Source organism: Nyctereutes procyonoides, unplaced genomic scaffold (genome assembly GCF_905146905.1).
Source record: "Nyctereutes procyonoides isolate TBG_1078 unplaced genomic scaffold, NYPRO_anot_genome, whole genome shotgun sequence".
Classification (NCBI taxonomy): Eukaryota; Metazoa; Chordata; class Mammalia; order Carnivora; family Canidae; genus Nyctereutes; species Nyctereutes procyonoides.
In genome coordinates, this window is record NW_026575131.1 from 5,503,618 (window position 1) to 5,517,046 (window position 13,429).

At 40.2% G+C, this 13,429-nt stretch overlaps 1 protein-coding gene across 6 annotated transcripts in view; it reads left to right on the forward strand.

The window, feature by feature from the left end:
* Window positions 1–13,097, forward strand: part of TMCC1 (transmembrane and coiled-coil domain family 1) — a 238,747-nt gene extending 225,650 nt beyond the window's left edge. For all 6 annotated transcript variants that reach the window (XM_055343373.1, XM_055343372.1, XM_055343377.1 and 3 more), the window contains 2 exons: window positions 6,550–6,685; window positions 9,086–13,097. In XM_055343373.1, coding sequence (XP_055199348.1) covers window positions 6,550–6,685; window positions 9,086–9,400 — 451 coding nt within the window. In that variant the 3' untranslated portion in view covers window positions 9,401–13,097. The remainder of the gene's footprint in view (window positions 1–6,549; window positions 6,686–9,085) is intronic.
* The last annotated feature ends 332 nt before the right edge of the window (window positions 13,098–13,429 follow it).

Here is a 13,429-nt window from a genome sequence, read left to right on the forward strand (position 1 = left end):
TGCCTATGAATTCCTTTCAGGGAGCATGTTTTCAAATGATGCCTTCTTTAATATGTAGAAACACTTTCAAAAAGGCCATTATGTTCCTTGGTAAATTATGAAAGAAGAAAAATGGATTTTTTTAATAATGCTTCTGTACTATTACCCTCATTTTATAGATGAAGGAACTTACTCAGAAAAGCAAACTAACCTAAACAGTAGGTTATGATAGGCAGACCCAAGGACTCAAACCCAAGTTTTCCTGGCTATAATACCTATAATCATTTCCCCACTGTGTTTATGATAAACCTCAAGTATGCTGCAAAGTTGGAAATAGTTGTACAGTGAGCTTCATACCACCCACCCCTTAGATTCTACATTCTACTATATCATCTAATCAGAATCTTTCCATCTATCCATCCTTTCTCTCATTTTTAAAAAGATTGATTGATTGATTGATTGATTGATTTCAGAGAGAGAGAAAGATTGTGTGTGTGCGCGTGTGTGCGCGCACACACAGGAGGGGCAGAGGGAGAGAGAATCTCAAGCAGACTCCACACGGAGCGCAGAGCCGGACTCAGGCTCAATCTCATGACCTGAGCTGAAATCAAGTCAGATGTTTAACTGACTGAGCCACCCAGGTGCCCCTTCCCTTCATTTTTTTTTTAAGATTTTATTTATTTACTCAGAGGCATAGAGAGAGAAGGCAGAGATACAGACAGAGAGAGAAGCAGGCTCCATGCAGGGAGCCCAATGTGGGACTTATCTTGGGACTCCAAGATCACGCCCTGGGCCAAAGGCAGACGCTAACTGCTGAGCCACCCAGGGATCCCCCTCTTCATTTTTTTTAATGCATTTGAAAGTAAATTGCAGACATCATAATCTTTTTTAACAGCTTCATTGAGTTCTAATTCATAATACCATGGAATTCACCCATTCAACTTACATAAATCAGTGATTTTTAATGTATTTACAGATATATGCAGCCATCACCATAATCAGTTTTAGGACATTTTCATCACCCTCCAATCTTCCCATTCTGCCCAGACCCTGCAACCATTAACCTTTATCTCTGTAGATTTGCCTATTTTGGACATTTCATATATGTGGCATAATTCAGCTTGTGGTCCTTTCTGACTGGCATCTTTCACTTAGAATAATGTATTCAAGGCTCATCCATATTGTTGCATATGTCATTACTTCATTTCTTTTTATTTCCAAATAGTATTCCATTGTATGGTTGCACTGCATTTTATTTATTCATTCATCAGTTGGTGGACATTTAGTTGTTTCCACTTTTTGGCCATTAAGAATGATGTTGTTGTGAATGTTTTGTACACCTTTTGTGTGGAAATAAGTTGTTATCTCTTTTCAATGTATACCTGGAGTGGAATTTCTGGGTCATATGGTGATTCTATAACTTTTTGAGAAATTGCCAAACCGTTTTCCAAAGCTGATGCACCCACCATTTACATTCCCACCAGCTCTATAAGATTTCGAATCTCTCCACATCCTCCCCAACACTTGCTATTATCTTCTTTTTGAATCTATGTTTGTAGAGTTATTACATTCCTCTTCCCATTGACTCCACCCTTAACATCAAGCTCCAAACAATCATGTCACTGTAGCTCGGTCCAGCTCCCTGTGTGGCTATGTAATTTGGATCAACTGTAGACCTGACTCAGATTTCTTACTTTTAAAGGGAGTTTAGCTCATCTGGGCTTCCTGAGTAGTTTCAAAGTGGCATCATCACAGTGTAGAGGTTAAGAACTTGGGTTTAAAGTCAAACAAACATGGATTCAAATCTTTGCTCCCTACTTAATTTCTGTGTGCCCTTAGGCAAGTCACTTTATCTCTCTGAGCTTCAGTTTCCTTAACTGTAAACTAAACCCCCTTCTTGGGGTTTTAGAAATGAATTTGGGTAGGAGTGCCTGGGTGACACAGTAAATTAAGTGACCAACTCTTGGTTTCGGCTCAGGTCTTGATCGCAGAGTCCTGGGATCTAGCCCAACTCGGGCTTGGGCTCTGGGCTCAGCACAGACCCTGTTTGCATTTCTCTCTGCCCCTCCTCCCCCCAAATAAATAAATCTTTTTAAAAAAACAAATTTGGATATATAGTAGGAACTGAATATATGGCAGCAGTTGTTGTTGCTGTTACTTTTTATTCTGTTCTAATGGTATGTGTGAGCCATATTTCATATCAAATAAGATTCTCCAACATTCCTGAAAGACTACACAATTATGGAACACATGCCAAAGATGTCATATGGGTCTGTTCTCAGCAGCAGATTGATTGTCACCACTGCCATTCTCCCCTCCCTGCCACCGAACATCAATCCCTAGCTTAGGAGGATTATTTGCAGCAAGGCCCAGCCCTTCCCTTAAATTTCAAGGGACTGATACTTTGGAACAGTCCTTTTATAGAGTCTCTATCCCATCTTTAGTAAGGTGAGAGAATGATGAAATCATCAAATACTAAAAACAACAAAGAAATAGTGAGCTAAATAAACTAGGAAGAACCTGAAAAGGCAGTACTGTATCAACATATTCTTATGGCAACTGGTGGAAAATTTGATAGAAAATCAGTTCCAGGAGTGATACCAGTTTCTGAGCACATATCTTGGGCTGCAGATGAAGTGAAAAGATAGTCACAGATAATATTGGCCTGAGTTACAAGTAAAGGGTGGAAACACCTTCTGATTTGTTCCATCACTTTAGTAACAGAATTTCAGTGTGAAAGAAAACAATACAGATACCTATCAAGGATAAAGGAGAACTTAGTAAGATTCAGTAATACAGTAAAAAGGTTCAGACTGTGCCTTTAAAACAAAAACAAAAAAAAAATCATTTCTTAGAGAAAGAATGGAGTTTAGGATATAATTATTGGAAGGGAGAATATCACTGATACTGCAATATAAGAATTACCTCTAACAGAAAACTTCTATTCCTTAAAAGTTGTGTACTATATATATAGGTGTTAAGAACAAGAAAAAGGAAGGGTAGTTTTAGGTGTCATTTTTATTGTTTTAATACACAGTCCCCTGAGGCTTCTATACTAGTATTGGGTGTGTACTTGTGCCCAGGTAGTGTTCTGTGGTAGTATATTCTGTCTGACAGAGGGGCTTACATGTTATTCACCATAAGCTAGAGATGTGTTTATTTTTCCCTTTCTAGTCTGTTTTATTTTTTTCACCATTTATTTTATTTTATTTTATTTTTTAATAATAAATTTATTTTTTATTGGTGTTCAATTTGCCAACATACAAAATAACACCCAGTGCTCATCCCATCAAGTGCCCCCCTCAGTGCCCGCCACCCATCCACCCCCACCCCCCGCCTTCCTCCCCTTCCACCACCCCTCGCCTTCCTCCCCTTCCACCACCCCTAGTTCCTTTCCCAGAGTTAGGAGTCTCTCCTGTTCTGTCTCCCTTTCTGATATTTTACACCCATTTCTTCTCCCTTCCCCTCTATCCCTTTTACTATTATTTATATTCCCCAAATGAATGAGACCATATAATGTTTGTCCTTCTCCAATTGGCTTATTTCACTCAGCATAATACCCTCCAGTTCCATCCACGTTGAAGCAAATGGGGGTATTTGTCATTTCTAATGGCTGAGTAATATTCCATTGTATACATAAACCACATCTTCTTTATCCATTCATCTTTCAATGGACACCGAGGCTCCTTCCACAGTTTGGCTATTGTGGACATTGCTGCTAGAAACATCGGGGTGCAGGTGTCCCGTTTCACTGCATCTGTATCTTTGGGGTAAATCCCCAGCAGTGCAATTGCTGGGTCGTAGGGCAGATCTGTTTTTAACCCTTTGAGGAACCTCCACACAGTTTTCCAGAGTGGCTGCACCAGTTCACACTCCCACCAACAGTGCAAGAGGTTTCCCTTTTCTCCGCATCCTCTCCAACATTTGTGGCTTCCTGCCTTGTTAATTTTCCCCATTCTCACTGGTGTGAGGTGGTATCTCATTGTGGTTTTGATTTGTATTTCCCTGATGGCAAATGATGCAGAGCATTTTCTCATGTGCTTGTTGGCCATGTCTATGTCTTCCTCTGTGAGATTTCTCTTCATGTCTTTTGCCCATTTCATGATTGGATTGTTTGTTTCTTTGCTGTTGAAAAGTTCTTTATAGATCTTGGAAACTAGCCCTTTATCTGATACATCATTTGCAAATATCTTCTCCCATTCTGTTGGTTGTCTTTTAGTTTTGTTGACTGTATCCTTTGCTGTGCAAAAGCTTCTTATCTTGACGAAGTCCCAATAGTTCATTTTTGCTTTTGTTTCTTTTGCCTTGGTGAAAGAGTGGTCTAGTTTCATTCTTCTGCACTTGGATGTCCAGTTTTCCCAGCACCATTTACTGAAGAGACGGTCTTTCTTCCAGTGGATAGTCTTTCCTCCTTTGTCGAATATTAGTTGACCATAAAGTTGAGGGTCTATTTCTGGGTTCTCTATTCTGTTCCATTGATCTATGTGTCTGTTTTTGTGCCAGTACCACACTGTCTTGATGACCACAGCTTTGTAGTACAACCTGAAATCTGGCATTGTGATGCCCCCAGATATGGTTTTCTTTTTTAAAATTCCCCTGGCTATTCGGGGTCTTTTCTGATTCCACACAAATCTTAAAATAACTTGTTCTAACTCTCTGAAGAAAGTATTTTGATAGGGATTGCATTAAACGTGTAAATTGCCCTGGGTAACATTGACATTTTCACAATATTAATTCTGCCAATCCATGAGCATGGAATATTTTTGCATCTCTTTGTGTCTTCCTCAATTTCTTTCAGAAGTGTTCTATAGTTTTGAGGGTATAGATCCTTTACCTCTTTGGTTAGGTTTATTCCTAGGTATCTTATGCTTTTGGGTGCAATTGTAAATGGGATCGACTCCTTAATTTCTCTTTCTTCAGTCTCATTGTTAGTGTATAGAAATGCCACTGATTTCTGGGCATTGATTTTGTATCCTGCCACACTGCCAAATTTCTGTATGAGTTCTAGCAATCTTGAGGTGGAGTCTTTTGGGTTTTCTATGTAGAGTATCACGTCATCGGCGAAGAGGGAGAATTTGACTTCTTCTTTGCCAATTCGAGTGCCTTTAATGTCTTTTTGTTGTCTGATTGCTGAGGCTGTCTGTTTTAACGTGTAGTTTTCAACGATCCTCCTCCCTACTTAGCTCTTTTTTGGTTCCTGGGATTTCCACACACAACCTACCCCAGTCTATCCTTTTCTCCTCTACCTAACCCATATTCCTAAAACATTGTGTTTATCATGTCACCCTCCCCATCAGCAGTCTGCTTTGGGCCCATTTACTGTCTTTCCAGAATCCCAACTCCCATACCTACCTTTTAAGGCCGGATTTCCCTTTTCTCTCCAACATAGATTCACCATTCCAGTTGTCCTGTACATTTCTCCTTGCTTTATCCGTGTTCTTTTTCTACCTGAAACCTCTGATCTTTCCCTTTAAACCTTCTTCAATCCTACTGGTTCTTAGTTGCCCTACCCATATTCCACCTTTATGTAAATAAACTTCTTATAGGTAGTCCCAAGTGCTAGAGATAAAAGATGAATTAAATGACTTCCTCCCAAAGAATCTTATCTCCTTCCATTCTTGTTTTTTTTCCTCAGATATAGCCACACTGGCCTACTTTGTGTCCCTCAAACCTGTCAAGCTAGTTCCCATCTTGAGAACTATATACTTGCTATTCCTTCTGCTTTAAGATGCTCTGACCCCCACATCTTCGTAAGTCCTTTCAAATCATGGTTCAAGTTTTATCTGACATTGTTGGAGAGTGCTGAACAGGACTCTGGCCATTCCAGCTTAACCTACCACCAGGCACCCTGTCATATATATACCCCTATTGATCTTCTTCATTTTACTTATCCATACCTTCAGTTGTCTTGGTTTTTTTCTGCTTCCTTCCATCCAACACACACACACCTTAATATGTAAACTGCTGAGGGTAGGCATTCTGTGTTGCTTACCACAGTATTCCCAGTACTTTGAACATACATGGTAAAAGGCAGTCTCTCAGTAAATATTTGTTGACTGAGATGTCCTAGACACTATGCTTGGCCATGAGGATGATGGGCTCTGAAACGTGAACATCCAGGTGAGTGATCTGTCCAGTATCAGAATAGCTACTGCTGACTGCTAGAAGGTCAGTTTCCACTTATGTGCTGTTTATCTTCTGATGAGACCTGCTTAATTGTATTCTAGTTTTTGCCTCTCCCCTATGCTGCTCAGAACAGAATAAGAACTGCCTCATTTATTATGAGTATGCTCAAAGCTAACCAGGGCTTGCTGGCATTGCTGTAAATACTGTGTGTTGAGAAGACTGTGGAAAAACCATGTTGCTGCTATGACATGGCCTTGTGACAAGCTGTCCAGTCCAGGGACTAAGAGCTTTACCCACTAGCATGCCCTGTTACCCCAGGCCACTGACTTAATTTCTTTGTGCTTTTGTTTTCTTCCCTTGCAGAATGGGTTTTGGGGATTAAATGTGAATAATACCAGGAAAAATATAGAATGCATAAAATTCTAACTTTTTCCCCCTTCCTAGATGTGAACGATTAGAAGAACAGCTAAATGACCTAACGGAGCTCCACCAGAATGAAATTTTAAACTTGAAACAGGAATTGGCCAGCATGGAAGAGAAAATTGCATATCAGTCCTATGAACGGGCCCGGGACATCCAGGTTAGCATAAAGGATCAGATGTTAAAGCAAAAGACTAAGAAAAAGTAGAATGGTGGTTGGCAGGGGCTGGAGGTTGAAGGGAATGAGGGGTTCTTGTTTAATGACTACAGAGTTTCAGTTTTACAAGATGAAAAGAGCTATGGAGTTAGATGGTGGTGATGGCTACACAACATTATGAATGGATTTAATACCACTGAGCTATACACTTAAAAATGGTTAATTAATCTATGTTAGGTTTCTTTTGCCACAATAAAAAAGAAGAAGAAAAAGGAATAAAATACTGATACATGCTCTATAACATGGATGAATCTGGAAAACATTGGGCTCAGTGAAAAAAAAGCCAGTCACGAAAGGTCACATATTATGTGATTCCATTTACATGAAATATCTAGAACAGGCAAATCTATGGAGACAGAAAGTAGATAGTGGGGCCCAGGGGCTGCACGAAGATGGAATTAGGAAGTAATGGCTAAGAGGTAAGGAATTTCTTTTTGGGGTGATGAAAATGTTATAGAATACGGTGGGAGTGATGGTTGCACATTATGAATTTACCAAATGCCACTGAATTGTACACTTTAAAATGGTTAAAATTAAATGGTAAATTTAATGTTAGGTATATTTTACCATAATATTGAAAATTTTAGGAAAAAAGGGGGGGGAAGGTAGAGTATCAAGAGAAGGTTATACCAACTGTAATATACCTACTCTTCAAATGAGGTACATTTCTCAAAAGTCTATACCATGTAGGGGTGGTATGCTTGCTTGGGTTCATAAGAAATGTTCTGAGGATCACAGGTCTCAGTATATAGAAGACCATATGCATTATTATATCTGTTGATTACTACTTCAGGAGCTGCTCTGACAGGACTCATGGCCATCCTGTCTTCTTCTATAGCAAAGGGAGCTTTTGTCCTAGTTGCCAAGCCCAAACCTTTTACAGGCCATTTCGTGAGAGTAACACATAAGACAGTTATATTTAAGACCCTCTAGTTTATGCTGTGAGGAAATAGAATATGTAACTTTTTCTTATTCCAGTTGGGAGGTATTTCTAAGGGAACAGTTGCTGGTTTCACATGAAAGCATCTTGAAATAAGCTAGTCTTAGGGAAGAGAAGTGGTCCAGGAATCTTGTATTATAGCCTAAAAGAATCAAGGGAATGTCTGAATCATTTGCCCAGCTGCCATCTTCTCCAGACTCTGGAATTCTGTTAATGTTTCAGTTTTTTCCCCATGATCATTCTGGGCTGGGTAGTATTCATTATCTATTCATTAGCTTGCTTCAGTCTGAAGTTGCCTAGCCTTCATCTCAAATCCCAGGAAACCAGGACACATTGAAACCAAGACCAGAAAAACCTAGAGCTCCCACCACTACTGAACTTTAGAGGATATCTGACCATAGCTAAGGAGATAGGTTCTGTCCTCTGAATGTTGAGGGTAAATTTCATATAAACTCATGGGTTGAAGGGAGTATATCACTTAAAACGTTTGGTCTAGTGTTTGGGCATAGTGTCCTTACAGGCATTAAAAGGGAGGGAACATCCTCTTCTTACGAAAATAGATCAGAGAGCCCTATACTCTCATGTATGTGATTGACTTGACTCGGAAAACAATGGATAGTACGTACAAGTATGTCCAGAGGATATTCACCTCATCGCTGGTATAGTGGGAAAGTTGAAAATAACCTAAAATCTCTCCAACGGGGAACTCAATAAACTGTGACATATCTGTCCATACTATAAACTGCCACATAGCAGTTAAAAAGAATGAGGTAAATCTCTACACATTGACATATAAAGGATTGGCAGGACCCACTGTTGAGTGAAAAAAAATGAGCTCTGGATTAGTTCCTATAGTATACTATTTGTATTAAGATAGAAAGTCAAAAAATAATTCCATACATTTCCCTAGGCTTAAATTTGTATGCAGTTAAACAGGTGAAAGAATAAACACATATCAAACTGACAGTATTACTTCAAGGCTAAGACCTAAATTTGAGAAAAATATCAAGAGAGACTGTGTATCCTATTTGAAATGTTTTATGTTGAACAAGAATAAAATTTCCCCCCCGCCATGATCATTGTCCTGTGAAACTTAATTTAGTAATTTTTAAATGGAAAGAAATCATATACTGGAGGTCTTGGCATTAAAACATTCGAGACCAAATCTAAGTGTGGCTGGTACTTCCTGTGACCCATCCCACAAGGAATGCAATGAAGGGCAGTTTAGGTGAATAACAGTCACTTGAATAATGACTTACACATTTGGCTTCTCATATTTGAGACTTTAACACATTTAAAATCATTGGCATAGCTCAAGATGCATCTGGCTTACCCAAAGTGCATGTCAACTATTCAAAATACTGTGAATAGAAGGCTTAACTATTCCCTGTTCTGGCCCACAGGAGGCCCTGGAGGCGTGCCAGACCCGTATTTCCAAGATGGAGCTGCAGCAGCAGCAGCAGCAGGTGGTACAACTGGAAGGGCTGGAGAATGCCACTGCCCGGAACCTTCTGGGCAAACTCATCAACATCCTTCTGGCAGTGATGGCGGTCCTTTTGGTCTTTGTCTCCACGGTAGCCAACTGCGTGGTTCCTCTTATGAAGACTCGCAACAGGACGTTCAGCACTTTATTCCTTGTGGTTTTCATTGCCTTTCTCTGGAAGCACTGGGATGCCCTCTTCAGCTATGTGGAACGGTTCTTTTCTTCCCCCAGATGATGCTGGCACAAGAAGGCAGTGCTCCCCTACCCTCTGGCGAGTGCATGCAGCGAAGAATTAGACAGCAACTTACCTACTCTGAAGTTTTCTACAACAAAAGAGTTGAGTGAATCTGTTTACATTTAGAATAATGTTTTTTTCTTCAAGAGACGCAATTGCAATAGTATTTTTTAGATTTTATCCAAGAAGTTTTTTGGGCAAAAATCTTGGATCATTTTTATGTAGCATGATTTTCCTTGGGATGCAAATCTTAAACAGTCCTTTAATATGAACCAACAATCTGGAGCACACTGAAGGGCATTCTAAATTGTGGCTTGAAGGACTGCACTAAAACCCACTAAAAAGATGCAAAAACCTGATTAGGGAAACCAGTTAAACCTAACACCCTGCCTCGTCTGGGCTCACCACCTCTCCCCCTCCCAGACTAACTTTACTGTGAAATCCTACCACATTCCATGTCTGAATTTTTGGATTCAGGGTGGATTGTCCTTGTCCGTGGAAGAACACATGGATCTCTCCCTGGCTTTCTCACCCAAGTTGGCCACTCATGCTAACCCTGGAAGTATGATCACTTTTGAACCTGGTCCCTTAACCTTTGCTAGGATACAAAAGTGAGAGCATCATGCCCCAAAGGATCACTGCAAAGCCCTACTACAGTATTTTGAAGTAGCCCTTTAAATACTTAATTTTAAGCAAAATCCCTTGGCCGCACTTTTAAGGTTTTTTTAAATATGTGTATAGTCACCAACTTAAAAAACAGAAAATCCGAACAGCATACTTGAAGAATGTAATACTCAAACTCTCAGTGCTTCCTTATGGTTTCTAATAGGATTTTTTATTATTGTTATTATTATTATTGGGTTTTTTTGGAAAGGGTTGGGAGGGTCTTTTATTTTTCCTTTGAAATAAAGAAGTGATGTTTTTAAATGAAGAAATGTGTGGATATTTAAGTGTGCTGCTCCCTCTTGTCTTGAAACAGTTTGAGTAAAGGAAGACTTGCTATAAAAGCTTCCCTCTGATGCCCTTGTTTTGAGATGCAGCTTAGACTTCCTCCTCTGGCTGCTGCTGCTTTTTGGTGTCCTGCCACCCCATCCCCACCACTTCATGGGCTTGGCTTGGTTGGAGAGGAAAGGGGTGTGCAGGGAGAGGAGGAGGCTGTTTCCACAAACCAGCATGATAGGATAGATTTTTTTTGCCCCAAGAAAATGTTCACCCAGTGACTTTGGGCTGGGGTTGTCTTTAGGAAAAACTGAGACTATATTATGACAGTCATACATAATTCCTTGTGTTCCCTTAATTTATTTTTAACACCCCCTAATTACTGAAACCAAAGTGATGTGAAATCTCTCTGCATTTTGGCCCCAGCATCCTTAATTTCAAAGCTTTATTCTGTCTGCCTGAGAGAATCAACTGAGGGTGGTTCTCCCTAAAGAACAGAAAAGGATCTGTCAGGTTAGAAGGACCCAAGTTTGGGGTGTAAAATGTTGTCTGCTTCCTATTCATCTAGACTGACTTACTAACATACCTATGCTCAGTGGACTTTTATAGACAGTTTAGAAAAAACGACTGAGCCTTCTTCCCCATGCTATCACCAGTTCCACCAGAATGGAACTGGGCTTTTAGAGCATATCTAGAAAGCTTGGTTAATCTTTTCATATTCATAGTATTGAATCACAAATGCTGTTCCCTCTTGGCCTCAGTTCTGTGCAACTAAGTGATGAGCAAAGGGCACATAATATGCTCTGAAAAGAGTAGCAAAGCATGCTTTGCCTACTCTTCCCATACCAGGAAATTCTTTTGGAACTAGATTAGCATTGCCTTGTCCGTCTGAGAGGATGGTTTACATGACAGGTCCAGCCTCCTGCAGCTTTTGCAGGCTGGCCTTCTCAGAGTCAGCATGTTGTTTCCATAATCATTTTGATATTTTAACTCAGGTACCCCAATCTTCACTCCATCCCCAGATGATTGTAGTACAACCTGTTAGCTCTGTTGACCTCTCAAAATTAGTGCCCAAAGCAGGGACTACAGGGATGAATTTTCTATTAAAAAAATAATTGGAACCAATTCATGTTCAGGCCAAAAACAAATTGTTACCATGCCTATGTATTTTAAATGTTGTTAATTTTGCCTAAAAATATTGCAGTGACTTTAGGCAGGAGTGCCAAAGGACACCATGACCTTGTCAAACTAGCATAGTTTCTCCTAACCTTCTGCTCTAGCTTAATCACTCAGAATAATGAAGAGAGCCCCACAAAGTTATCAAAAAGAGGCCCTAGTCGCCATCCTCTGGCTTTTCTAAGAACCTTTGAGTCCCCTAAACTGTGTAGAGGCTACTAAGTTTTGTGGGCACTAGAAGTCACTGTGATGATAGATTGAAATTGTTTCCATTTGCTATGGGACAATTTCTATCAAAGGAAGGTTTTTGCCTCTGGACAGCCCCCTGAGCTCCCAGCCAAACAGGCCATGCTAACTGCCCACCATCCTCTCTCAAACTGTCTTAGGAAGGAGCTTCAGTCTAGGTCAGTCACAGTAATGGCTTTCCAGCTGTCTTGTCCTTTGATTCTTCACCAGGCCTGACAGTTGTCTGCATTTAATGCTATTTGTAACCATGCATCTGTGTTCATGCCTTCCCCCACTTCTTGCTGCCCACACCTGTTGCCTTTGTGGTTCTCTGCATTGTGGCTGTTCCTGGGTTCTGGTCTATTCAAAGCTCTTCTATAACCTCACTCTAATGGTTGTTTAACAATTGTTCTGTGAGCGGACATTTCCCCTTGCTTTAATGCTTCTTCTCTTTTAAAGACTACGTGCATTCCCTTTGAAATGAAGCATTCCTGGATTACCTGTTAGTGCTGGTGCTTGAGGCTGGCTGTGGTAGCCTGGGCGACTCTGTTCAGGTTGTAGAATAACTAATATTTTACCTTTTTTTATGACTCAGTTGAAGGGCACTTCTGTCTGCTCCGATTTTAATTCCTTGATATATACCCAGTGCATCCTAGCAAGGAAGGCTTTCTACTCCACTGGCTCCTTCAGAAGCAAAAGTACATTAAATTTTACACTTGATTGACTGGGGTCTTCTTTCTCCCCTGTATCCCCTTCACCCAACTGAAGTAAAAAGCTGAGACCAAGAAGAACACTGGGATCAAGCCTTCCTTGCTAGCCATGCCCTAATAATGAGCATATTTTTATGTGGTCTCCACTGCATTTGGTTTTGATTCTGACTTCATATTCCTTTGAGGTACAGTCAGAGGAAATGCTGAATTCCAAGTAAGCTCCAGTGAGGAGCTACCTTTCAGCTTTGGAAAATACTGCATCCAAAACAAAACCAAAAACTATAATCAATAAATTGACACAGGCAAAATTATGGTTCCCACCCCCAATGAAACGGGGCGTTTTGAATGTGGCTCTAAGAGTGAACATTTCTGTCTGTGTGTTGTGTACGCTAGGTGATGCCCTCAGCAGGACTGACTACTAGACTGTAAGTGTGTTTTATCAAAGTGTGTCAGAATAAAAACTCACTTGCACGAATTGAAAAGTACAGAAATGACACTTGTGAACGCGTGAACGTTAACACTGTAGTTGATAGATCTTAAGCTGCTAATTGTTGAGAGAGAATTACATTTATGTTTTGTCTGGTTGCTGCATATTCTCAGCAGCACTTTTACTGTACATACAAATTGAAATAAAGACCTCAGCTATTAACGAGGTGGTTGGACTCGGGTTTATTTTGCTCTTTTGCATATTTATTCAGTTTCCATGACAAGTTTGTCAGTTTGAAAACTTTCCACTAGTTTGTATATTTAGAAAATCTGTGTGTGTGTGTGTGTGTGTGTGTGTGTGTGTGTGCGCACACTCAGTATCTTGAAACCATAACTGAGAGGTAGGTGGCTGTCACCCAAGATTTTATACCCATCATTTCAGACTGTCACTTTGCCACAATTCCTTTCAACTGGTAGGTAAGATTGCCTTTTAGTTATTTGGAGGAAGTTTTTTAGAGGTATCCCCCCACCTCAGATTCATCTAGTGACCCCA